Raw genomic sequence first — 27,913 nt, 5'->3', positions numbered from 1 at the left:
TGGGGGAAGACAGAGACGGCAGGCATGAGAACAGAACCAATCTAAAACTGGCCAATGTTACCTTAAGAGCCTAAAAACAACAGGAAGTCCCTGAAGACCCAGCTACCCCTTCTCAAATGCTCAGTAAGGGCACCTTTTCAAAGCTACGAAGCAGGCACTTCAAGATTTTGTCCTATGGCTGCTTAAGCGGATCCCTTTCACCCAGTACCCATTAGGGTTCAAGAGTATGGGAGGGATGGGTTGCGAGGCAGCTACTAGAAAAGCTCACCTAATGTGTGCCCTGACCTCAGGGCCCTGGTTCCTTTCTAGTCCCTGGGGATATTTATATTTAATATATTTTTAAATAAATACACAGAGAAATAGAAAATATAAAATCTGAAGGGTTGTGGGATAAAGGTGGGGATTTGGCAAGAAGCCAGAACTGGAGAGGTCTCTTCAGGCGAATTTGACCTCTTCCTTGACCCCTTTGGCTTCTTGCTTCTCTTCCTTGGTTTTCTCCTCTTCTGTGACTTCTTTCTTCTCTTCTGGATCTTTCTCCTTTTCATCTTCTGTTTTGACTCTCTTGGCTTTCTTGAAGTTGGAAGAGTTCTTGCGCCCACCTTCTCCCTCCTCATCAGAGTCGGAGAACTCTTCCTCACAGGCAATTCGTTTGTCCGAGGAACAGATTGAGATGCGCTTGTCAGGGTCTTCTTCATCCTCATCGCCACTCTCCTCTGGAATGGCATCCTCGGGGATGGCCTGCATTTGGACCCCAGGTGTGTGGGGCAGCATTCTCAGGTTCTCAAACAGTCGCTGTTTGATCTTTTCCAGGTACTCATTAGTGTTCTGGTTAGTCATATTGGAAGGACTGATATGAAGTTTGAAATCTGGTCCAAAGTATTCGAAGTAGTCGTTGTATGGAAGCTCATTAGGGATCTCCGTGTCCAGGGCCACAGCTGTTTCGTATGTCCAGCATCGGGCGACATTACGGATGGTATAGCCACCTCCTCCCAACATCAGCATAGGCAGGTTGAAGCTCTTCACAAATTCCACACACTTGGCATGCCCTTTGATGGTCAAATTGAAGCAGCCTAACCGATCCCCAGACAGGGAGTCAGAGCCACACTGCAAGACAGCTGCACTGGGCTGGAACATCTCCATTACTTTGGACATGACCGGCTTGAAAATGGCTTCATAGGACTCGTCGTCAATCCCTTCTCGGAGAGGGTAGTTAACAGCATAATACTTGCCTTTGCCAGCTCCAATATCCCGTAGGTCCCCAGTTCCTGGGAAGTACTCTCCATATTTATGAAAGGACACAGTCATGACTCGGTCTGTGGTATAGAAGGCCTCTTCCACGCCATCGCCGTGGTGAATATCAATGTCAATATACAGCACCCTCTGGTGATACTTTAGCAGTTCCAGGATGGCCAAGACGATATCATTGACGTAACAGAAGCCAGATGCCTCGGACTTCTTTGCATGGTGTAGGCCCCCAGCCCAATTCACAGCGATGTCCGTCTGCTGCTTATTAAGATTCACGGCACTTGCCACAGAGCCACCAGTAGACAGCTGACAGAACTCAAACAGGCCATCAAATACTGGACAGTCCTCACCAACGTTGAATCTCTGCATCTGCTTGCTGTACTCAGACATGTTATCTGGGCGGATGGAGCATAAGAATTTAATGTAGTCATCGCTGTGGTACTTGGTCATCTCCTCAGCATTGGCTTTGTGAGGGCGATAGATTTCCATCTTCCGGTAGAGACCATAGTTAAGGAGTAAATTGTGAGTCATGCGGATTCGGTGAGGCTTCATTGGGTGGCCTTGTCCATAATAGTAATTTCCAACATCCCCGTCGTAATAGTAACAGACTTTCCTCTTGGTGCCCTGAGTCTCAACGGAGACTTTTTAAAAAACACTTTTTAAATTCTGTGTTTAAATGCAGACTTAATGGAATGCAGACTTGATGGCTGGCACTCTGTCATGTTGTATCATGAGGTTGGAACTTTTCTTGAAGGTGGGGGAGCTGCATCATAGACAGAGTTGGAAGTGTGGGCTGGAAGGAGCCAGTTCTCTGGTGATCATGGAAGGCCCCTGTGCACTAGATTCTTTTCCTTGAGAGAGAAATAAAATTCTGCTTTAAGACAGTTATTTTGGGTTTTCTGTCATCTCCTGGGAACTCAGTCTTTACCAAGACACCTTGTTTGCATTGGATGAGTTTTTCAGTTTTGCCCCAGATACTTACCCCTGTCCATCCATTTGTTACCAGTTTATTTTGAGCTATTACGTAAGTTTGAAAAAAGTGATCAAGATAGGCTTTCTTCCCTCTATCTTGCGTTTTCTGCTGCAGCATTTTTTTCTAATCATCTCACTACCCTGCTTAAAAGCCTTCAAGTTCCCATCAATGTCTGCTTTAGATATTCTCTACTTTTTGGTAGATGTGGCCTGGGTGTGGTTTAGTGAAGACAGCAGGGAACAGACACAAGAGGTGTGAGAGACCATGAAGAGGTAAAGACGGGACTGGAGTTCCTGAGGGGCCACGGGCAGTTGAAATCAAAGTTCAGAGCTGAAAAGATAAGGGGTTGGGTGTGGTCCAGGAGTCTGACAGAATAAGATTATGGACGACTGCTTGCAGATGACATGATCCTCTACATAGAAAACCCTAAAGACTCTACCAGAAAATTACTAGAGCTAATCAATGAATATAGTAAAGTTGCAGGATATAAAATTAACACACAGAAATCCCTTGCATTCCTATATACTAACAATGAAAAAACAGAAAGAGAAATTAAGGAAACAATACCATTCACCATTGCAACAAAAAGAATAAAATACTTAGGAGTATATCTACCTAAAGAAACAAAAGACCTATACATAGAAAACTATAAAACACTGATGAAAGAAATCAAAGAGGACACAAACAGATGGAGAAACATACCGTGTTCATGGATTGGAAGAATCAATATTGTCAAAATGGCTATTCTACCCAAAGCAATCTATAGATTCAATGCAATCCCTATCAAGCTACCAACGGTATTTTTCACAGAACTAGACCAAAGAATTTCACAATTTGTATGGAAATACAAAAAACCTCGAATAGCCAAAGTAATCTTGAGAAAGAAGAATGGAACTGGAGGAATCAACCTGCCTGACTTCAGACTCTACTACAAAGCCACAGTCATCAAGACAGTATGGTACTGGCACAAAGACAGAAATATAGATCAATGGAACAGAATAGAAAGCCCAGAGGTAAATCCATGAACCTATGGACACCTTATCTTTGACAAAGGAGGCAAGGATATACAATGGAAAAAAGACAACCTCTTTAACAAGTGGTGCTGGGAAAACTGGTCAACCACTTGTAAAAGAATGAAACTAGAACACTTTCTAACACCATACACAAAAATAAACTCAAAATGGATTAAAGATCTAAATGTAAGACCAGAAACTATAAAACTCCTAGAGGAGAACATAGGCAAAACACTCTCCGACATAAATCACAGCAAGATCCTCTATGACCCACCTCCCAGAATATTGGAAATAAAAGCAAAACTAAACGAATGGGACCTAATGAAACTTAAAAGCTTTTGCACTACAAAGGAAACTATAAGTAAGGTGAAAAGACAGCCCTCAGATTGGGAGAAAATAATAGCAAATGAAGAAACAGACAAAGGATTAATCTCAAAAATATACAAGCAACTCCTGCAGCTCAATTCCAGAAAAATAAATGACCCAATCAAAAAATGGGCCAAAGAACTAAACAGACATTTCTCCAAAGAAGACATACAGATGGCTAACAAACACATGAAAAGATGCTCAACATCACTCATTATTAGAGAAATGCAAATCAAAACCACAATGAGGTACCATTACACGCCAGTCAGGATGGCTGCTATCCAAAAGTCTACAAGCAATAAATGCTGGAGAGGGTGTGGAGAAAAGGGAACCCTCTTACACTGTTGGTGGGAATGCAAACTAGTACAGCCGCTATGGAAAACAGTGTGGAGATTTCTTAAAAAACTGGAAATAGAACTGCCATATGACCCAGCAATCCCACTTCTGGGCATACACACCGAGGAAACCAGATCTGAAAGAGACACGTGCACCCCAATGTTCATCGCAGCACTGTTTATAATAGCCAGGACATGGAAGCAACCTAGATGCCCATCAGCAGATGAATGGATAAGGAAGCTGTGGTACATATACACCATGGAATATTACTCAGCCGTTAAAAAGAATTCATTTGAACCAGTCCTAATGAGATGGATGAAACTGGAGCCCCTTATACAGAGTGAAGTAAACCAGAAAGATAAAGAACATTACAGCATACTAACACATATATATGGAATTTAGAAAGATGGTAACGATAATCCTATATGCAAAACAGAAAAAGAGACACAGAAATACAAAACAGACTTTTGAACTCTGTGGAAGAATGTGAGGGTGGGATATTTCAAAAGAACAGCATGTATACTATCTATGGTGAAACAGATCACCAGCCCAGGTGGGATGCATGAGACAAGTGCTCGGGCCTGGTGCACTAGGAAGACCCAGAGGAATCGGGTGGAGAGGGAGGTGGGAGGGGGGATCGGGATGGGGAATACGTGTAAATCTATGGCTGATTCATATCAATGTATGACAAAACCCACTGAAATGTTGTGAAGTAATTAGCCTCCAACTAATAAAAAAAAAAAAATTAAAAAAAAGAAAAAAAAAAGGGGGGGAAGGAGAATAAATATAAAATTTGCTCATATTCTGGAAGGATCAAAAAACTCATAGCATGGTTTGCTACGAGGAAGGGAAGTAAGGTGGCTAAAAAACAGAGGTGAGAGGTAGGTATTTCAAACAAGTAACCTGTTAAAGTGAAAGTTGCTCAGTCGTGTCTGACTCTCTGCAACCCCATGGTCGCAAAGCCTGCGAGTTCCCAGGAGATGACAGAGCCTGCCAGGCTCCTCTGTCCATGGAATTCTCCAGGCCAGAATACTGGAGTGAGTAGCTGTTCTCTTCTCCAGGGAATCTTTCCAACCCAGGGATTGAACCCAGGTCTCCTGCATTGCAGCCAGATTCTTTACCATCTGAGCCACCAGTGAAGCCCAAGTAACCAGTTAAGCCTTTTGAATTTTGATATATGTGAACATTCTACTTATTCAAAAAGGTTATTTGTAGACATTTTAATATATATATTATCACAAGAACTCAAATCTGCAAATAGAACCAGAAACAGCCTTCTGTGACTTTTGTTTCTGTGACGCTCCCTAGCGCTGGAGCCCTGCAGCCTCACCTCCACCTGCTCCGCTTCAGCCCTGCTGAACACGCCTCACTGGAGACCTCTGCTCTCCCTGGAGCCGGAGGCCGCTACCCCACCCCCACCCCCGACCCTCCACCTCCAACCCACCCCCCTCCATTGCTCCATGGCAGGGCCCTTCTTTTGGGAGCTAAAGGTGGCTGAAATCATTTCCTCGATTTTCTCACACACTGGGAGGATGTGAAGGGCATCACATACACCTGTTCCTCTGTTGTTCAGTTGCTCAGTTGTGTCCAGACTCTTTGCAACCCCATGGACTGCAGCATGACAGGCTTCCCTGTCCTTCACTGTCTCCCAGCATTTGCTCAAATTCCTGTCCATTGAGTCGGTGATGCCATCCAACCATCTCATCCTCTGTTGCCTGCTTCTCCTCGGCCCTCAGTCTTTCCCAGCAGCAAGTCTTTTCTGCTGAGTCAGCTCTTTGCATCAAGTGGCCAAAGTATTGGTGCTTCAGCTTCAGTCCTTCCAATGAATATTCAGGGTTGGTTTCCTTTAGGATTGACTGGTTCCTCAAGGGAAAGAGATTCCCCTGGACTCCCACCCAGATCCAGACTGGAGGGAAAGGAGGAAGAGTCTGGGGGGCAGAGGAGGGCCCTCACATGGCTGACTGGCAGGCAGGGTCTGGAGAACCTCACCAGGGAGCTGGGCTCCCACCTAGATCCATCTTTTGTTTCTCTGCGTGTGCCCTCAGAGGGACCAGCCTGAACAAGATAGATTGTCAAGCTGTGCCTGGGCTGGAGCCGGAGACTCTCTGCTGGTCACTCACCTAACTCACACAGAGTGGTTCCCGCACCAACAGACCTCAGCCACCACCCCACCTCCCCACAACACCCTCAACACCCCCCACTCCCACCTACAGGATGAGAATCTGCACCTCGCAAGATTCCCCAGGTGATTCACGTGCATGTTACAGGCTCAAAGGATACTTTGGAAGTCTAGAAAGTTCATTTCGAGAGTTAATCAAACTTGGCAAGACCCCTCCTCTTGGAGTTCACAGCCCTGGACCCCCCAGTCAATACTCCCCTCACACCCTATCCTCACCCCAGCACAGCACCTCCCACCTTGCGTACAACTGTCTGTTTACTTGAGTCCCAGATGGTATATTTTCTCTCTCTGAGCATGTTTGTGGTGTGATGAACACCTGTGTGAATGAATGAGTGAATGAGATTCCGTATGAGGCTCCAGGCATCCTTGTACTCAGGGTGTTGATCTGTGTTGACTCTGGAGCAAAGAGGGCTCCCTGCCCTCTGAGGCCTTCCTTGTCCTGTGATATCACCAGGCAGAGTGTTTGCTTGCAACAAATGAACTTCCTTAAATTCCAGAGTATCTTTTGAGCCTGTCATATGCACATGAATCACCTGGGGAATCTTGTGAGATGCAGATTCTCATCCTGTAGGTGGGAGTGTGGGGTGTTGGGGGTGTTGCGGGGAGGTGGGGTGGTAGCTGAGATCTCTTGATGCCTGAACCAGTCTGTGTGAGTTAGGTGAGTGACCAGCAGTGATTTGCTTTACCACCCTCTTGCTAATGGTAAACACTTCGAAAACACTTTCCTTGAAGCAAACTGTCCATTCTTAAAAGCACACCTATCGTAAGTATATTATTCTCTGAGCAGCATTGACATACATCCACTGTATGTTCAGATGTAAAATAAACAGCCAGTAGGGAGCTGCTGTATAACAGAGGAGTCTACTCAGTGCTCTGTGATGGCCCAGAGAGGGGGCAGGGGTGGGTGGGAGGGAGGGCCAAGAGAGAGGGGATAACTCAGTGCTCTGTGATGTCCCAGAGAGGGGGCAGGGGCGGGTGGGAGGGAGGGCCAAGAGAGAGGGGATAACTCAGTGCTCTGTGATGGCCCAGAGAGGGGGCAGGGGCGGGTGGGAGGGAGCGCCAAGAGAGAGGGGATAACTCAGTGCTCTGTGATGTCCCAGAGAGGGGGCAGGGGTGGGTGGGAGGGAGGGCCAAGAGAGAGGGGATATGTGCACACATAGAGTTGGCTCTTGTTGTTGAACAGCAGAAACTAGCAGTGTTGTAAAGCGATTAGACTTCCATTAAGAAATTAAGTACATTACCCTCTGAGCTGGAACTGAACACACCCAGTGCAAACAGCAGCTAGATTAGACCCAGAGCCTGACCACTGTGCCCCTGCCCCGCCACTAGATGCCTGGTCAAATTCCCTTCCAGCCTCTATAAATCTCACTCCCCAGGGGTAACTGCTGCCTGAACTGCAAGAACTCATTCCTTCTACTGTTGAGCTCTTTATATTTCCTTTTGTTGTTTAGTTGATAAGTCGTGTCTGACTCTTTGGGGACCTTGGGGACTGCCAGGCTCCTCTGTCCATGGGATTTCCCAGGCAAGAACACTGGAGTGGGTCGCCATTTCCCTCTCCAGGGGATCTTCCCAACCCAGGGATCAAACCTGCATCCCCTATGTTGGCACTCGTATTCTTTACCACTGAGCCAAATGGAGACATGCAGGAGAGGCCCTCTTTGAGCCTGACTCTGCAGCTCGTATCTGTGGACCCTCCACACTGTTGTACATTCTCATTGTTGTGTGGTATGACACGTGTGGACAGACCATGATTTACTTATCCATTCTACTATGGATGCACATTAGAGTGATTTTCAGTTCTGGGACTTATATTTCTTGGGACAATTCCAGAACATGTCTCTGGTGAACACATTATAGCTAAGTTTTGATGTACTGCTTTTAAGTTTGGACAGCATTTATCCAGAAACTTCCTGTGGGACCCTTGCACCAAGCCAAAAATCAGTCATTAGGGCAACCCAGGACCTCGACTCATGGATTAGGCATGGGGGGAAGGTGTTTTCCAGTTACAAGAAAAAGATTTTTTTGCAAGTGAGACAGGCTGGAACTCGGGACCCTTTGCTGCAATGCTGCAAAGCTTGCACCTGTACATACCTCTCCTTGAGCCACAAAATACAAAGAAACTATAGGGGACTAGAATTAACTCTGCGCACACAACTGAGGCAAATTCTGGAGCAAAAGATCCAAAGACATTTCTGAAGATCAGGGTGCAAAATATGGGTAGTGTGAATGTCCCCCCTGCATACAATACTACCTAAGGGGTGTGCAAACCAGCTAAGCCACCCCTCCAGCCCGAAAGCCTTGCCTGAATTTCTTGTCTGGCCTTTAGCCAATTTCTATTGATTGGAGAAGGCCAAGAACCGTGGTTGATATCACAAGTACTGGATCAGATCATACTTCACGGTCCCCTCAGTCACTTGTTTCTTTTCTAGGTGTGACTGATGGCAAAGTTCAGCTCCACTGGAATTTTTCCTGACTCAGAGATTCCAGGTCTAGTTATACTTTTCCGACGAAGTAGCCCATGGTATTTCATCAGAACAGGTACTTCCACCTTTTGTTTTAAAGAATGAGTGGGATTTGACAAGTGTCTACAGGGTCATGTTTTCAAAAGCATAATTTTGAAAGTGTTTCTGCCTCTTATTGGTTGACTTTGAGCCCATTTTCTCTTGCTTTGCCAACAGAGCACGTTATTACTACCTGCTGGTGAAATATGTGTTCAGCAAAGACCTTCCCCCATGCCCCCAGAGGCTTTCCTCTGAAACATTTTTCTCATCTGCACACCTGTGTTTGAGGAAGTAACTCTCATTTTGCCATCTCTTTTAAAAGGCCTCTCTTATTTAGTATTTGCAGTTGAGCAACTCAAGTAAGCTCCCATAGTTGACTCGCTTTTCACCTTCTCCAGCAGAGGTGCCTCGGTTACTTCTCAAGCTGAGGCACGGACTTCCTCCTCCTCTGGTCCCCACCACCCTTCCAAGCCGCTTCCTCTTGGGCCCTAGACAGGCCTCACCGCTTAACTGTCCTCATCAGGTTCCTGGAATATCCCCTTCTCTCACCTCTCTTCACGATCCACTTCCTCCACGAATATTTTCCCAAAGTCTCTTCCTTTCTCTTTGGGTCCTTACATTTTCTCAGTGCCAGTTTTACACACACACACACACACGCATGCACGCACACACACACACTCACATAGTCAACCCTCATTAGTGGCAGATGTCGTGTTTCTGAATCTGTCTACTCACTAGAATGTATTCTTTACCCCCAAATCAACACGTGTTGTCATCTGTGTGTGCCCAGAGCTGTGGAAATTTACGTTGAGCAGCTGAGGTTGAGCTTAGCCTTCTTGCTTCTGCTGCTTTTCTGTGAACACGTGTTGGTTTCGTGGTCTGTTTAATGACACGTTTTTCACATTTTCATGCATTTTGTTGGTGATTTCACTATTTAAAAGGTCCTCCAAGCCCATGCTGGAATGATGTCTGGTGTCCCCATCCATGAGAAAGCTGTGATGTGCCCCACGGGCGACGTACATAGGTTAGCTTCACTCGGGCCTTCGCTCAGCGCAGTTCAAGTGCCGTCAGCTGTTAGTTCAGCGTGAGTGAAGCTGTGTGGTATTTGTAGGAGCACAGGTGCCTTTAGACAAAAACACACCTAAAGCAAGCTTACCCACTGACTGACTGATGAAAATGTTATGGTCCGAGGCTCTCGGGACCCTATTGCATTTCTCCTGGGAGCCAGGGATCGGGATTCACTAATTCAGTACTTGAGGTAACTTTACGAAATGTAATTGCTAAAAATAAGGGGAATCAACTGCATATAGTGCCTGTCCTTCAGTTAGTTTGCATTTGTTTCTTTCAATCTCTCGCCTCTGTTCCCAAAGTAATTCAGGTGGCAAGCTTCTTCCAAGTCTACCTTAACTGTCTTGAAGCACCAGCTCAGTGCAAAACAGCAGGGTGGGTCCTCAGGAGGTGTGGGCTGAGTAACAAAAGCTAGGGTACTGGGGTGGGGAGGAACAAAGGAGAAAGGCAGGAACAAAAGCCCCGCTCATAGAAGTGGAGGTGATTGCTTTGGCTAAGACGGTTTGGGTTTCCAGAATTTTTCAATCTCTCAGTCCTCAAATACTTCCTCTTTATTTCTGAGCAGAACATTAGAATAATATAAAATTAGAAATTAAGTGATATTTTGTGATAGATTTGATGTATGGAAATCTTAAAGCCATCCTTTTCTGATCTTTAAGGAGTCAAACAGAGCAGATCATCCAGATTCTTTTGCGTGTTTTTCCATTTTTCTTCTCCTCACTCCCTCTCCCTAGGGCTTCCCAAGAGGCTCTTGTGGTAAAGAATCTGCCTGCCTTCCGATGCAGGAGACTTAAGAGACTCAGTTTAGACCCCTGGGTTGGGAAGATCCCCTGGAATAGGAAATGTCAACCCACTCCAGGATTCTTGCCTGGAGAATCCCATGGACAGAGGAGCCTGGTGGGCTACAGGCCACAGGGCTGCAGAGAGTTAAATAGGACCGGCTCAGTCTAAGCATGCACACACACCTTCCCCAACCCCCATCTTGGTCTTCACCTGGAGAGAGATAACCACCGAACTCCTAAACTTGGGTGCTCACAGAAGGCATGACCACAACTTGGCAGCATCATCAGACACCTTTCGTGGGAATCAAGCCTCATGGATGCCTGCTTGTGCCTGGGAAGTTAATACACCTATTGGGAAAATGGAGACGATAAAGTGAAACCACCAGAGATCAATGTGGGAGACTGACTAATTAAAGGGCACTCAGATGGACCAGTCTGCAAATGCTGTAGAATTCAGTAGAAAGATCAGTGGGCATCTTCCTGGAAGCAGTGAGTCTTGCATTGAACCATAAAGCAGGGAACTCTAAATTTTTAAATTACTAATAACAATAAAAATTTAGGATAGACCTTCAGTAAATATTTATAACTTCTTTACATGTGTTAATATAATTAATAAATATCTAAGGTACAAAATGGGGCTTTCCAGGTGGCTTAGTAGTAAAGAGTCAGCTTGCCAATGCAGGAGAGTATGTTTGATCCCTGGGTTGGGAAGATGGAGGAGGAAAAGGCTACCCATTCCAGTATTCTTGCTTGGAGAACCCCCATGGACATAGGAGCCTGGCAGGCTACTGTCCGTGGGGTTTCAAAAGAGTCAGACATGACTTAGTGACTAAAACAACAACAAAGGCACAAAATACATCGATGGCAAGGTTCATTGTTAATGACCATGAATATAAATAAAATAGCCATCTTAATAATGTTGATTTGGCATGGTAGGGGGCTACCTTCTTATCTGACTAATCATCATTGTTTTGTTCATCAGATCAGCATGCCCACTTTATCCTGGAATAGGAGAATCTTTAGTTCTGTCATCTTCCTGTTGCTCATTTATGCTACATTCTACCTTCTGTGTTGAGGTTGCAATTTGTGAAATGTGATTCTAGAACTCTGAGTGACTTGAGTGTCCAGAAAAGTCATGAGCCTGCAGGAGGTTTTAACAGGGGCGATACTACCCCCTGAAAGAAGTTATAGCAAGAGTAGAAGAACAGAATATAATTGCTCATGATCATATCTCAGAAGTCATGCCTGTGAAACAGAGCAGATACATAAATAATATTCGAGATTTACTATTTTCTGCCCGAACCCACATGATTGCCGTGTGCATGTGTCCAGCCCACTCTGGAAACTCCTTCCTGGATGAATGTGTCAAGTTTGGAAGGGAGATTGAAAGGGAAAAGACTCCCAATGAGGGTGGTGGTTAAGAGCAAAGTCAGATACCAAAGGCAATTTCAGAAAAATAACTCACACTTCTTGAACCCCTAGATATATTTCCAAAGAATGAGTCCACTGCGTTTTACACAAGATGCCTGTGTGCCCTGGGATGGTCCACTCCACTTTGGTCTGATGACAAAGGCAGGGACTCAATGAGGTTTCCTGTCCCTTAGAGGAAGAGAAATTAGCAGCTACGGGACAGCTGTCTTCCTAGCTTTAAGCTAGCATCATTGAGCCTTGAAGTACCACCACCCTGCAGTATTCGACTGGTCACATAGAAAACCCTGATGTGATGAGGGAGCCACACAAAGCCGCAGAGCAGGAGGTGGGGGTTGTTGGGGACTGGCTGCTACCATGAGGTCAGCATTATTATCGCCCCTGTTTTACAGAGGAGCAAACGAGGCTCTGAGAAATAATTTGCTCAAGTCACTCAGTTTGGAACAGGCAGAGCTGGGGCTCAAACCCAGACAGTGTGACCCCAGAGCACATCCTTTTTTGAGCGCTACCCTGTACCTTGGCCACACCACAAGCCTGTTTCTGACTTCCTTTCTTTCCCCCACTGCACCAAGCCTTGCAAATAAGGTATATTTCCTTTTGCTTAGACCATTTGGAAGGTCTTTGTTTCTTCAGGGTGGAGCTTGGAGAGTTTCCAAAGAAAGAAATACAATGAGAACATCTGGCCAAAGTCCCTAATGTGTATACATTTATTAATTAGTTAAGAAGACATAACACAGAGACTGCAAATAACAAGACCATTGACCCAATTTCAGAGCCTGACATTTACAAACCGTACCCAGGCAGAGTGGGTTGTCTGTACATTCTCTTAAGCTCCTTTTCTTTGTGGTTGTTTGGGTCAGATTGTGGTCTCAGGAGGCTGGGTGGGCTCTGCTGAGCAACAGTTTGCTGAAACAAGTCTGCAAGATTAGATCTTAGGAAACAAAAGCCGGAATGAGAAACTACATTTCCTATAAAATGCGTAACCGTGGGATAACACATTTGACAACAGTGTGACTGGATAGAGGCCAATTCGTTTATGAGAAGGGATGGGATTATATATGATATGTAATGTCACCTGTATAAGTGATCACGTGAAAGGTAAAGCTTTATTTCTTTGTTTGTTTTTTTAAACCAAATTTTTACTGTGTTAGACATTCCCATCATAAGCCCAAAGCTGCCAGCAGCCTTCTTGTCATCATGCTATGTTTGAGAATGACACCAAAATAAAGAAAGTAAGAAAGGAATGAAAGAGAAAGGGTCTGCTGGTGACATTGTTTGACCTTCTGGATCACACCCCACTGAAATCCAAGAAATACTCATGGACTTCATGTGCCAGTGAAGTCCCTTTTCATATTATGCCAGTTGGAGTTTTCTATCATTTGCAACCAAAGGAACACTAACCAACAGGTATATTCCACTATATATCTACATGTCTATATCTATTTCATTATATGAATATGTCTCCCTACTTGACCATGATTCTTTGAGGGCAGTCGATGCTTAGTATTTGTTGAATGAATTTAGTCGAAGAGTGTTTTGAAGGGGACTGAGCCTAGAGCAGGGACATCTTTTTTTTTTTTAATTGAAGTGTAGTTGTTTTATATATGTATATATTCTTCAGATTCTTTTCCATTATAGGCTGTTATGAAATACTGAATATAGTTCTAGAGCAGGGCCATCTTTAGGGGAGAAAATGAACTTGGTGCAAGATGTGATCAAGGGATTCAGGTTGGAGTGGGATTGAAGGAGAAGGGACAGATGCCAAACAAGGAATTAGTGAGGCAGTGATGAGGAGCGGGGCAGAGCAGTGGCTGGCTTAGGAGCTACCGAATTCTGTGTGTTTGTGTCTGTGTTGTTTTAGTAAGGCTCTCTCTAGACTAAATTAAAATTGGATTTTACCAGCCTGTCTGAATCATCCATCTCCACCAATTTATCACGAGTGGGGAAATTCATATTGGAGAATCAGAGGCTCACGTATGGGCAAGTAAGCAAGATGGTCACCAGAAAAAGAGCTGTTCCTAGACAAGCACCATCAGGTCTTCATAGGGCACGACCGGAGCTTCGAGGCCTAAGCAGCTCAGTTTGCAGTGACAGGCAGCTTCTGGACCACTCAGTGGAGGGCCGACTGCAAGCAAAGGCCCCCGAGCGAAGTGGGGATTGGGAGGCGAGGTTCCACTTACCTTCTAGACCCACCGGCCAAGACGACTTGTGGAAGGAATGAACAACAGACCCCCAAACCAGCTCCAGGACCCAGTGGAAGGGAGGAGCAAGACCCCCTCTTCCTTCCATCCCATCACCTTAAGAAGGAGTTCTGTTGAGATTTGACATCTTCATTTTCAGCCCAAGCCTGGTAGGGTGAGGAGGAGGAGAGGCACTGTCTGTTTTGCTTTGAGATTATTGCTCTTCTGTTCTCTGACTTTGTCACTGATCTACAGGCTCCCAGCTGTGAGGTCACTGTGTGACCCATGCTCAGGTCATCCTTGGGGAAGACCCCGCTCTCCAGGATAAGGGATCTGTAGCATAACTATCCGATGACGTTTTCTATGATGATGGCAATGTTCTGTACCTATGCAGTCCGTGATGGTAGCCACATGTGGTAACATCAGCCACATGTGGCTATTGAGCACCTGAGATGTGTTGAGTGTAATTTTTAATTCAATCTAATTTAATTAGCTAAAATTTAAGCAGTGACTAGTGGCTGCCCTGTTAGATAATTCAGTTCTCCAGTTTCTTTCTCTCTCTCCCTCCCCTCTCCTGCTCTGCCTTCTACTTATCTCCTGACCTATCCCTCTCCCTCTTGCTAAAATAGCTCCTGTGGAATGTGGACTTTCTATTTTTTAAAACTCTTCCCGTCTGGACCAGTGCCCTAACCCAGTGCATACACAATGAGTCAGTTGAATGTGACGAGGAAGATTCTTGACAGTGAAACAACAATAGAATCTATAAAGAATAAAACAACATGCTGACATTTTTTATTATAAGAATTTTATGTTGTTGCTGTTATCGTGTTGTTCAGTCACCAAGTTGTGTCTGACTTTTTGTGACCCCATAGAATGCAGCACGCCAGGCTTCCCTATCCTTCACCATCTCCCAGAGTTTGCTCAAACTCATGTCCCTTAAGTCGGTGATGCCATCCAACCATCTCATCTCTGCCACCCTGTCTCCTTTTACCTCCAATCTTTCCCAGCATCAGGGTCTTTTCTAATGAGTTGGCTCTTCGCATCAGGTGGGCAAAGTATTGGAGCTTCAGCTTCAGCATCAGTCCTTCCAATGAACACCCAGGACTGATCTCCTTTAGGATGGACTGGTTGGATCTCCTTGCTGTCCAAGGGACTCTCAAGAGTCTTCTCCAACACCACAGTTCAAAAGCATCAATTCTACAACACTCAGACTTCTTTATGGTCCAACTCTCACATCCATACATGACCACTGGAAAAACCATAGCTTTGACTCTATGGACCTTTGTTGGCAAAGTGATTGCTCAGCTTTTTAATATGCTGTCTAGGTTCATCATAGCTTTCCTTCCAAGGGGCAAGCGTCTTTTAATTTCATGGCTGCAGTCACTGTCCACAGTGATTTTGGAGCCAAGAAAATAGAATCTGTCACTGTTTCCACTTTTTCCCCTTCTATTTGCCATAAAGTGATGGGACTGGATGCCATGATCTTAGTTTTACAAATGTTGAGTTTTAAGCCAGCTTTTTCATTCTCCTTTTCACCTTTAAGTGGCTCTTTAATTCCTCTTCACTTTCTGCCATTAGAATGGTATCATCTATGTATCTGAGGTTATTGACGTTTCTCCTGGCAATCTTGATTCCAGCTTGTGCTTCATCCAGCCCAGCATTTCACATGATATACTCTGCATAGAAGTTAAATAAGCAGAGTGACAATATACAGCCTTGACGTGCTCCTTTCCCAATTTTGAACCAGTTTATTTTTTCATGCCCAGTTCTGTTACTTCTTGACCCACATACAGATTTCTCAGGAGAGAGGTAAGGTGGTCTGGTATTCCCATCTCTTTAAGAATTTTCCAGTTTGTTGTGATTCACACAGTCAAAGGATTTCATGTAGTCAATGAAACAGAAATAGATGTTTTTCTGAAATTCCCTTGCTTTCTCTGTGATCCAATGAATGCTGGCAATTTGATTTCTGGTTCCTCTGCCTTTTCTAGATTGTTTATCTCTAATAAGCAAAAACTGTAAGGGCCGAGAACATGTCTACAAAAGGTCTGGAGCCAGAATCCCAAGCTCAAGATGACAGTCTCACTTTTTAGCTGAAGGCTCTTGGGCAAGTTACTGAATTTCTCAGTATTTCCATTTCCTCCTCCGGGAAAGAGATAATAATACCCAAATGGTTGTGGTGAAGCTTAAATAACTTTTCTTTGTAAAGCAATGAGACAGAGCTTAGCACATAGTACGTGTTAATCAGTATTTACTAATTTTCTCTTGTCCCAGAACAGGGAGGGGCTCAACAGAAATTAGCTGAATGAGTGAATGACTGGTTAAGTGCGTGGCCACCAGGTGGCAGTAAGTGCCTTTCTAATAGAGACAGCCACCACCCAGGGTCTGCTTTATAGGAGATTCACCGAGCCTCCCTCCTGGAGTCCCAGACGCTCAGCATGAAGAACTGGTTCCATCCTTTTGACCTGATTTAACCATAATCATAATTTAATCATAATCCCTAAGGGCCATATCCTCAAATACAGTCAACATACAAATTTTGGGGGTACAGGGACACAATTCAGTCCATCAGTTCAGTTCAGTCACTCAGTCGTGTCCGACTCTTTGCGACCCCATGAACCGCAGCACGCCAGGCTTCCCTGTCCATCACCAACTCCTGGAGTTTACCCAAACTCATGTCCCTCAAGTCGGTGATGCCATCCAACCATCTCATCCTCTGTCGTCCCCTTCTCCTGCCTTCAATCTTTCCCAGCATCAGGGTCCTTTCCAATGAGTCAGCTCTTCACATCACGTAACCAAAGTATTGGAGTTTCAGCTTCAACATCAGTCCTTCCAATGAACACCCAGGACTGATCTCCTTTAGGATGGACTGGTTGGATCTCCTTGCAGTCCAAGGGACGCTCAAGAGTCTTCTCCAACACCACAGTTCAAAAGCATCAATTCTTCGGTGCTCGGCTTTCTTTATAGTCCAACTCTCACATCCATACATGACTACTGGAAAAACCATAGCCTTGACTAGACTGTATGGATCACAATAAACTGTGGAAAATTCTGGAAGAGATGGGAATACCAGACCACCTGACCTGCCTCAGGTGAGAAACCTGTATGCAGGTCAGGAAGCAACAGTTAGAACTGGACATGGAACAACAGACTGGTTCCAAATAGGAAAAGGAGTACGTCAAGGCTGTATATTGTCACCCTGCTTATTTAACTTAAATGCAGAGTACATCATGAGAAACGCTGGGCTGGAGGAAGCACAAGCTGAAATCAAGACTGTCAGGAGAAATATCAATAACCTCAGATATGCAGATGACACCACCCTTATGGCAGAAAGTGAAGAGGAACTAAAAAGCCTCTTGATGAAAGTGAAGGAGGAGAGTGAAAAAGTTGGCTTAAAGCTCAACATTCAGAAAACTAAGATCATGGCATCTGGTCCCATCACTTCATGGGAAATAGATGAGGAAACAGTGGAAACAGTGTCAGACTTTATTTTTTTGGGCTCCAAAATCACTGCAGATGGTGATTGCAGCCATGAAATTAAAAGACACTTACTCCTTGGAAGGAAAGTTATGACCAACCTAGACAGCATATTAAAAAGCAGAGACATTACTTTGCCAACAAAGATCCATCCAGTCAAGGCTATGGTTTTTCCAGTAGTCATGTATGGATGTGAGAGTTGGACTATAAAGAAAGCCGAGCACCGAAGAATTGATGCTTTTGAACTGTGGTGTTGGAGAAGACTCTTGAGAGTCCCTTGGACTGCAAAGAGATCCAACCAGTCCATCCTAAAGGAGATCAGTCCTGGGTGTTCATTGGAAGGACTGATGCTGAAGCTGAAACTCCAATACTTTGGCTACCTCATGGGAGGAGCTGACTCATTGGAAAGAACCCTGATGCTGGGAAGGATTGGGGGCAGGAGGAGAAGGGGATGACAGAGGATAAGATGGTTGGATGGCATCACCGACTCGATGGACATGGGTTTGGGTGGACTCCAGGAGTTAGTGATGGACAGGGAGGCCTGGCGTGTTGTGATTCACAGGGTTGAACAGTCAGACAAGACTGAGTGACTGAACTGAACTGAACTGAGACAAATGGTATAATGTAGACAAAAGGGAGTCTTTTTCTGATTCGCACGAAGGGTTGGCTTCCCTCATTTCCCTCCATTGTCTTTCTTTCCTTGGCTTCCCTCCTTCCTTGCTCTCCTCTTCAGGCTGAACCTGCTCCGTGTTCATAAAGAGATGATGAAATTCATCTCAGCACACATTTGCTCAGTACCCTGGGGGAGCTGGGCTCTCTGTGAGTGCCAGATGATGCACCCTGCCCTGGCGCCTTTAAACCAGCCAGTCCTTCTACATCCAAGAGACTGTTACCTATTGGAATGAGCCATTCAAGGCCTTCTCTTACCTTGCAGCAGACATTAGGACCCAAACATGGGCTGGGAGATGGAGGCATATAGTATTGTGATATAAACTAGCATTTACTAAACACATAACGTGCTGCACACAGTTCTAGACCCTCTCTATGTATTAGATTTAACATTAAAACCATTCTCTTATTTTGTAGATGAGAAAACTAAGCTGCAGAGACCATGGCAGAGACTTCTGATTTCCCACTTCTCTTTCTTGAAATAATAGAGCATGAATTTTGGCTGAGCCCAGAGCTCCCCAAGAATAGTCTCACTTCTCAGCCTCCCGTGCAGTTTGATGTGGTCATATGACTCAATTCTGGCCACTTAGATGTGAGTGGAAATGACAGCTGCAGGTTCAGGGTTCCCATTCTTGGAAGGAAGCTTCTTGCTCTCTGCGTCCTCCTTTCTCTGTCCCCAGGCTTAGACAGCGGTGGGGCAGCAGTGAGCCAGCTTTGACTATAAGAACAAGACTGTGAAGGACATAAAAGGAACCTAGGTCCCTGGATGAGTTTATGGGACAAAGGCACGTGCCTGCCCTAAATCTACCTTCAGATTATTATGTGAATATGAACTAACCTCCTATTTTGCTTGAACTAATGTATTTCGGGATGTCTTCGTTACAGCAGCATAGCCTGTATTGTAACTAATATGAAGAGGTTAAATAACATGCCTAAGACCACACAGATAATAAATGCTAACCAAAGGATTTAAACTCAGGCAGGATTTGAATCCAGAGCCCAGACTCCCAGCCATTAATTGGATAATAATGTCTTATTCCTGCAGAAGTTTATAATCTCTAGGAAGACAACGTCCTGTGCTGAGCTTTGAAGGACAGTCAAGTGGACTCTGAAACACCATTTTTACAGCCTCCTCACCGAGTATCTGAAAGCCCTATCATTATCATTCTCTTCTTTGAGGCATTAGCAATCTGGTTAAAATGTAAGCACGAGCTGTGAGCAGTACAGAAAGCTATTATCAGTCCTATCCAACTCTTTGTGATCCTGTGGACTGTAGCCCACCAGGCTCTTCTGTCTATGGGATTCTCTAGGTAAGAATACTGGAGTGGGTAGCCATTCCCTTCCTTCTCTAGGTAATCTTCCCGACCCATGGATTGAACCCAAGTCTCCTGCATTGCAGGCAGGTTCTTTACCATCTGAGCCATCAGGGAAGCCCCTTGGGCCATTTGGTACTAGTTAATTCCTCAGACTTTCTAGTCTCCTAGAGTTGAGATAAAGTAAGACATGGGACAGATACAATTTAATGGAACGCTGTGAGGGAGATAGGTATCACTAAAATAAGAGTATAGGGGAATCAAGTATAGGAAAGAAAAACAGAGGGACCCTTTGCCTTAAAGGAAGATGTGGTACATAGAATAATATCCTTCCTGCTCCAGAGACTCCATGTTTAATCCCTGGAACTGAGAATATGCTAACTTGCAGATTAAGGATCTTGAGATGAGGTGATTATCCTGGATTATTTGGACAGGCTCAACCTAATCTCTGGAAGCCTTACTGTCAGCAGCAGAACAGCAAGTCCTTGGTTCTTGTCTTCTCAAAGAGAAAGAATTTAGTTGAGAGACATAGAGCAGCTTTAAGTAGGAAGAGTTTCATTAGGCAGAGCTAAAGTACACTCCTGAGAAAGAATGAGAGTGAGCTGTCTGGAAACCAGAAGCAGCCTCACAACAGGGTAGGGTTGGGTTTTGTAGAGTGGTGGCCGCTCCTTGTGTCCTGCATCATTTAACTGACAGATTGATTGACAGTTTTAGGTTATATAGCTTTTCTCCTGGTGCACAGGCACTCACCATAAACACCCAAGCAAAACCCAAGGGGAGGGGGGTACAGAACCACAATGCTAATTTATTATAATTATGGTGAAATGAACCAACCACAGGTTACTTTGAGTTACCTTTTAGGTCCTGGTACCTTTGTGCCAACCTGTGCTGGTGGTTTTATCTTGCTTGGTATTGATATGGCTGGACACCTAGTGGGTGGTCCTTGGCTACAAGAGGGAGGGTCTCTGGGTATGTTCTGATCACCAGTGTCTGGGTGGGGGGGGAAGATGACCCCATCCAGGACAGGGCAGGGACCCACTCATGTCTGACTAGCTACCTAAAGTTATAAGGGAAAGAGGGAAGCAAGAGAGAGTCAGTGAAGGCAATATGGCAGCAGAAGCACAAGTCAAGAGAGAGAGGAAGAGAAATATGAAGATGCTACACTGCTGGCTTTGAAAAGGGGGGAATGGGCATGAGAAAAGGAATGTGGGCAGTCTTTGGAAGCTAGAAAAGGCAAGGAAATGGATTTTTCTCTTAGATCCTCCAGAAGAATGAAGCCCTGCTGACACCTTGATTTTAATTCAGTCAAACTCATTTTGGACTTCTGACCTCCAAAGCTGTAAGATAATAAATACTATCAACTTTGCAGTTGTGATAGTTGCAATTTACAGGAAAAATGTTTATTTGGTCACTCATATCACCAAAATATATTTCTTATATACATTTGGTCTTCCTCCACAGTTCCTGGCTCACAGCTCCTCAAATCCTATGAATTTCCGAAGTGCAAGTGCGGGAATAAAGGTGTCTTTTGTTATGTGAATGAGTGACTTTTGGAAAGTACCTGAGGATGAGCCAGTAGAGCCAAGCTTGTGATCAGAGGGTGGGAACTTTCAGCCCCATCCCTACCTGCAGGGAGCGGGAGGAGCGGGAGGGTGAACCAGTCATGACTATAAAATCCAAAAGGACCAGATTTAGAGAGCTTCTGGGTTAGTGAGCATTTGGGAGACTGGGGAGGGTGGGGCCTGTAGAGGGCATGGAAGCTCCGCCCCCTTTCCTCATGCCTGGATCTATGCATCTCTTCCTTCCGGCTGTTTCTAGGTTATATCTTTTTATAATAAACCTGTGATGTAGGGACTGCCCTGGCTGTCTAGTGGTTAGGAATCTGTGCTTCCACCCAAGGAGTTATGGGTTTGATCCCTGGTTGGGGAACTGATATCCTGTATGCCATATGGTGTGGCCAAAAAACAAACAAACCAAAAAAACCTGTGATGTAGCAAGAAAACTGTTTCTCTGAGTTCTGTGGGCTTCCCTAGCAAATTAATCAAATCTAAGGAGGGAGTCATGGGAACCACTGATTTGTAGCCAGTTGGTCAGAAGCCCAGGTGGTAACCCAGGCTTGTCACTGGCATCTGAAGTTGGGTGGTCAGTCTTGTGGGACTGAGCCCTTAACCTGTGGGACCTGATTCTAGTTCTGCTTAGCTAGTGTCAGAATTGAGTTGAATGGTAGGACATTCAGCAGGTGTCTGGAGACTTGCTTGTTGGTGTGGGGAAACCACCTTCCCTCCAGTATACACACATTGAAATTGGATCTAGGAACACATAAGTGAGAATTTGTTAGAATATCAATAGGAAATAGTACAAGGAATGTGGTGGTGGTCAGAGTCCCTGCTGGAAACAAGAGGCATGCATATAGGGCTTAGGTATCAAGAGTTTAACAGATTATGTCTTATGCAGGTATGGACAGGTTTAAGAGCACAAAAAAGGGTGAGGAGGCTTTAAGCAATTAACAGTAGAGGAGAGCTGATCCCATCATGAGGCCTGAAGGACAAGGTGTTACTGGGGGCCAGTGAGAGCTATGGTCACAAAGAAGATGCCCAGCAGAAGCTGTGGCCACAGAGATGGGGCTCTGGGTGGCAGGTCTCCCCAAATTTTCCATTATGTGTAATAAATTCTGTCAGTGAAGAATTCTTCATAAAAGACTTTTGTCCCAGAGATTTATAATGAATTCCTCACTCATCCTCTGAGGCCAAACCAGATGATGTTAACAGTTGACTTAATGAGGAAGAAACTCCATTAGACCTGCTTATTTGTGTAATTTAACTCTTGTACTAGGTTTTACTTTGTTTTGAATATGTAAAAATGCTCTTAGTGATTATGATTTATGCTCCTTACTTCAACAGATCTTCTTAATGGAAAAAACATATCAGTGAAGCTTAGGGTACAAAAGAAATGCAGCTATCCACCCATGCAAAAGCTCATCTAATTGGCAGAAGCTATAAACTGAGTACCACTGTGCATCTGGGGGCAGTGACCCATATTTCAGGCAAAGCAACAAGGGGAAAATGTAAAGTTCCTCTAGTTTTAATATAGTAGTGGTTACCCTAATCTCACAAATCATACCCAGAATCAACTGGGAGAATGTGCAAGGGGAATGGGTACTTTGATCTTTTCATAGTTTCCTTCTCGGTAAATAAACTTATATTTTCAAGCCAAATCTCATCTTGCAATTTCCTGCCAACTTCAGTTCTCTGTGTAGCTTACCTTTGCTTTTTCCACTTCTGGCCTCCGGCATTCAACAAACACTTTGCTTTTTTTTTATTTTCCCAGATTTAAATTAAATGTTTTAGAGAAACGAGGCATGTGACAACAGTCCCTGCAGCTCTCCTCTATGGTATGACATTAATTTGGGCCTCTGTTTTCTCTCAAACTTTCAATTGCCCCCTGACTTGTATTAAATACAGCTACCCTGAAAGATTTAGAGGTAAGTTAAGTGGAAACAGCTTGAGTCTCTAAAAAAGTACATATTGTAAAAGTCAGAATAAAATAATTACAAGCAAATTGAAAGAACAGACTCAATTTTGTCACCAATAATTTTTAGAATTTGTTAGATTGTCACTTGTTATTACTGTTTCCACTTCTTCAGCCAAAACAAGTTCTAACAAATCTGACTATTTTTGTAGATGAATTCAATAAATTTCACATCACTTGAAAGAAATTGCAGAACAATTACATAATGGAATCCAATTCATTTGGATCCTACCTATATTTGCCATGATTTGGATATGAATTTGTTCAGAGTTTACTTTTCCAGTCCATGGGGGGAAGAGTTTACTAGGAAAATAATGTAAATAAGATTTTGATCTATTTAAGAAGTCAAATGGCTTCCAAGTACTTGAAGAAACTTTGAGAGTGTTAATTTGCATATAAATCAACTGTTTTGATAATGACTAATGATTATCAATGTCCCTGACATCACTGACATTTAATTTGAATTTGTAGTTCAAAACATTTTTGTGAATCAGAATTTTTATTCTCACTGTATAGAGACATTCATTCAACAAATATTTTATTGTGCATCTGGTATGATGCCAGGCTTTCCTTATATGGGCTTCCCCATAAGTCATACCCAATAAAGTATAGGCTTCCTGAATGGCTCAGAGGGTAAAGAATCTGCCTGCAAAGCAGGAGCTGCAAGAGACATGGGTTCAATCCCTGGGTCAGGAAGATACCCTGGAGAAGGAAACAGCAACCCACTCCAGCAACCCACTCCAGTATTCTTGCCAGAAAAATCCCATGGACAGAGGAGCCTGGTGGGCTACAGTCCAAAGGGTCGCAAAGGGTAGGACAGGACTGAGCGACTAAGCATACATTCAAGCATGGTGCCAGGCATTGATCCAAAAGCTGACAAGAAAACTGTAGGCCTAAACCAGAACCTGTACCTAGGTTATATTCATCTTCCCACTCACCACCCCAGGTTTTCGGGATGGGCAAGCTTCCCTGGTGGCTCAGATGATAAAGAATATGCCAGGAATGCAGGAGACCCAGGTTCGATCCCGGGTCGCGAAGATCCTCTGAAGAAGGGAATGGCATCCCACTCCATTATTCTTGCCTGGAGAATTCCATGGACAGAGGAACCTAGTGGGCTACAGTCCATGGGGTCGCAAAAGAGTTGGACGTGACTGAGCAACTAACAAACTCCTTAGATTATCTTAAAAGGAGAGCTAAGACTCTTCCCTGGAGGTGATGGGAAATCCCTTTGTTCCCCTCTGGGCAGACAACTGAGAGAAAGGCCTCTGCTCTCTCCCTAGGGGTTCTGCCTTCTACCATCTGTGCACCAACCCCTGAAGGGCAAGTTGGAGGTGAAGTTCCATTCACTCGCTTCCAGCTTCCCACTCCTTCATTTAGACTCCTCTTGAATTCTTGCCAGACCAGCCCAATTAGTCTTAAAGCTTAAAGTCACCCTTCCTAAAGCTTTTCAGGGATGCAATATCACAACAGCGACCCCTCATTATCCCACTCCTTCTAAACTCTATGATTCTAAGAGCACCCCGGGGTGGAGGGGTGGGGGGCGGGAGGGCAGAAGCTAATTAGCACGACTCTTTAACCCTTCCTTGAAAGACTTCTATTACACACACACACACCCCCAAAACAAGGTGAGAGGAGGGGGTATTCAAGAATGCATTTAAAAGTGAGACAGAGTTTCAGATGGATTGTAAGTAAAAGAGAACACAACTCTATTTAAGTACAACGTGAAAAGTAAAGCACAATGCCTTGTTTCCTGATTCTCACCACAGGATGCAATGAAGACTTTTCTAATTTACGGGTTTGTTAGTATGAAAGAAATCTCATGAGCATACAGTCAAATTGTTCACAAATTATCTTATTAGAAAGGAGTATAATTACATTGTGGGATCCTTCATCCCCCTCAAACACAGGGTGAAGGGTTACCTTCCAGGCTGGGCCAGCTCTATTCATGGAAATACAACCGTGTGATTTGCACTAGGGTTTTTCACCTTTTCATCTGCCTGATGTCCAAAGTAGATGTGCTTGTTCAGGATATCCATTTAAATGCTGTGTCTTCTCTGATGTCTCAGCAAAATGTCCAGAGCATAGGCTGGAGGGAGTGGACAGATGCTCCAACTCTGTGGACTTTGGAGGTGTTTGGAGGGTGAAGGTTTCTGTGGGGCGAGCTCTGTGCACAGAGGGGTAAGCATATTTGTATTCCTCCACTTCTCTGCTGTCGTGACCTCAACTTCTTTGCTTTCTGTGATTACTGTTTATGCAGGAGAGTGAAGGAAGGGGTTTGAATTCTCACTGATGGTTATATTACCAAGCAGGGATTCATGTACCGGGAGACACAGAAAACTAAAGTCTGACAACAAGTGTTTGCCGGGCTCCAAGCTCATGCTTCAAAGACCCAAACTTCTTGATGATTTTCAGGCAAGGGTTTTTTGTTTTTTTTTTTAAATTTATTTAATTGAAGGATAATTACAGTATTGTGTTGGTTTCTGCCATACATCAACATGGATCAGCCATAGGTGTACATATGTCCCCTCCCCCTCGAGCCTTTCTCCCACCTCCCACCCCATCCCACTCCTCTAGGTTGTCACAGGGCCCTGGTTTGAGATCCGGAGTCACAGAGCAAATTCCCACTGGCTATCCATTTTACGTATGTTAGTGTGTACAGGCGAGAGTTTTTAAAGACAGTGTCAGGATGAGTGATAGGCTCATGGGCCTTCTTCTGACTGGTGTGTGGTGAGGTCATAGAGTGTTGTTTCTGGGAATCTCGGTCGTCATCCTTCTGGTTCCTACCAACCTGGGGTCCACGTGCTTGTGGTCAGCATGTAGTCACCCTCCTCCACCTGGGTGAGGCCTCAGTTTCTGCAGAACAGCTCAATGATACCCATCAGATTGCCTCTCTGTATCCCATCAGGAGGAACTGGGAGTCCTGTGACTATTGTCCTAATCATTAGCTGCTTGAGCCTGCCCTCTGGGAAGGCCTAGGAGACTAAAGCCCTTTCTTTTCTATCAACAAGAAATGGGGAACACGGAGGAGCTTTTGTACCCAGGAAGTGCCTGCAGGATCTTGTTGGGTTTCAAACCTCCCCCTTTTCTTTGATACGTCTCAGTCTTGAGGGGAACAGGGGTGGGACAAGAAAGGGAAGAAAGTTTGGGATAGAGAGATTAATCATAGACTCAGCAAGAGAACTTGATTTGGCTTTGTTTTTTGGCTGCTCCACATGGCAGCAGGATCTTGATTTCCTGACCAGGGATGAAACGCACATCCTCTGCAGTGGAAGTGTGGAGTCAGTCGCTGAACCACCGGGGAAGTTGGGAACTCAGTTTTAGGGGGACTCGGCTTCATTTGGGGTGGTGGATTAGGCCTGGCCCCAGGAGGAACCATGTTGTAGGCAAGCCCGTTTTAACAGAAATAATCGCAGGACTGTGGTACTTCAATGAGTTAGTAAAAGTGAAGCGACCCGGTACACAGGACACCATACCCAAAGCTCAGCGGTTACCCCCTGCGTTCTAGTCCAGTGCCTCAGGCAAACACACACTCATTGCGTGTTTGCTGAATGAGTGACTGTTACACTCTGTGCCACCCTGGCAACTCCAACAGTCTCAGGATGGTCCTCCTCTGGGCTCTTCTTTTTCTTGCATCCTCTACAAAAAAGGGCATGAGCTCACGACCTGACCCCTACATCTCGAACAAAGGAGCCAACCCTCCCACCTCTGCTCAAAGCTGGGAAGCTTCTGGTTTCGCGGTGAGTGAGGGACCCCTGTTGGCAGTGAAAGAATAAAGGTAGCAGGACCCAGATGGGTAATACAACTGCTGCAAGTCACTGCAGGAAAGAGCAGTTGTCTCTTAAAAAATGCAGTTGCACCAGATTTTCTAAACAATAAGGAGGGTCAGTCCCTCTTGAGAGGAGAGAGTCAAGGGTTCCTCTGAGAAGGAACCAACTCTCTCAGTAAATCAGGAAACCTCAAAGCACTCACTGCGCCCAGCACCTCCCCGAGTGATTCACTTGCTCCCACTGAACCCGGAAGCTCGAGCCCAGCTGGACCCCTTCCTGGGAACCCATTGCTCCCTCTTCTTCCCAGGAAGCAGGTTTGCACCTTTCACAAGCCATCCTTCCATGCCCAATGACTCCTTTCCCCATTGATTCACAGCCTGGCAGCTCCTGACTCCTCCTGGTGAATCCTGGCCTAACCGGCACCCTCTTCCTTCACTTGGAGCCACATTTGGCCTCATCCCTGTCCCTCGGGAGACTTTTAATTGTGACGCCTTCCATTTTATAAGCCAATGAAAGGTGCTGTAAGGCTCATACTTGTAAACAGGTCCTGTGCGTGGACTCCACCGAGAGTCCCTCCTGCTTTTTCCTCCTTCCCTTCACCCTGGCCTCTCAAGAGAGAAGCGCACCATTTTGAAGAGATCAAAAGTAAGTTGCTGGGGTGGTTTCACCGGTTTGGGGCTGTCTTTGAGGTGATGAAATAGCTTTGGAACTGGATCGAGGTGGTGGTTGCCTAGTATCGTGAGTAAACGTAATGCCACTTTAAAAGGGCTAGTTTTATGCTAGCCCTCAATAAAAAATTAAATTGCTTTTACCACCAAATATTGGCCCAGATTCTCAGGCAAATGGGTTTAGGGGAAATACTGTAAATGAAAGAATGGGGAGCTACTTCGGAGACAGCAAAGGAGGCTTGCCTTTCTCAGGCTCCAAGGCAGAGGCTAATAGGGTAAGAAAAACAGAAAACAGTCTGCTGCCCTGCATATGCATTCCCTGTGGTGCAGAAAGGGCTGGGCTGGGCGTCACTAAGGCGTCAGTTTGCCCTCGAGATAAGGTTACTTGAAGGTTTAAATTTTTTTCCCATTTTCTTTTCTAAT

The 27,913-nt window shown here is 44.9% G+C and overlaps 1 protein-coding gene across 1 annotated transcript; it reads right to left on the bottom strand.

Moving 5' to 3' along the window:
• On the bottom strand, positions 1 to 27,110 carry LOC133043133 (histone deacetylase 1-like). The gene is made up of 3 exons (XM_061123988.1): positions 27,025 to 27,110; positions 26,619 to 26,691; positions 1 to 1,875 (listed from the first exon to the last, which is right to left on the bottom strand). The coding sequence occupies exons 1-3, from the start codon at positions 27,108 to 27,110 to the stop codon at positions 436 to 438; spliced, it is 1,599 nt and encodes a 532-aa protein (XP_060979971.1). The 3' UTR covers positions 1 to 435.
• Positions 27,111 to 27,913: the final 803 nt, after the last annotated feature.

Source organism: Dama dama, chromosome 22, assembly GCF_033118175.1.
Source record: "Dama dama isolate Ldn47 chromosome 22, ASM3311817v1, whole genome shotgun sequence".
Lineage (NCBI taxonomy): Eukaryota > Metazoa > Chordata > Mammalia > Artiodactyla > Cervidae > Dama > Dama dama.
Note: the sequence above shows the minus strand (reverse complement) of the source record. Positions and strands in the feature narration are given on the sequence as shown.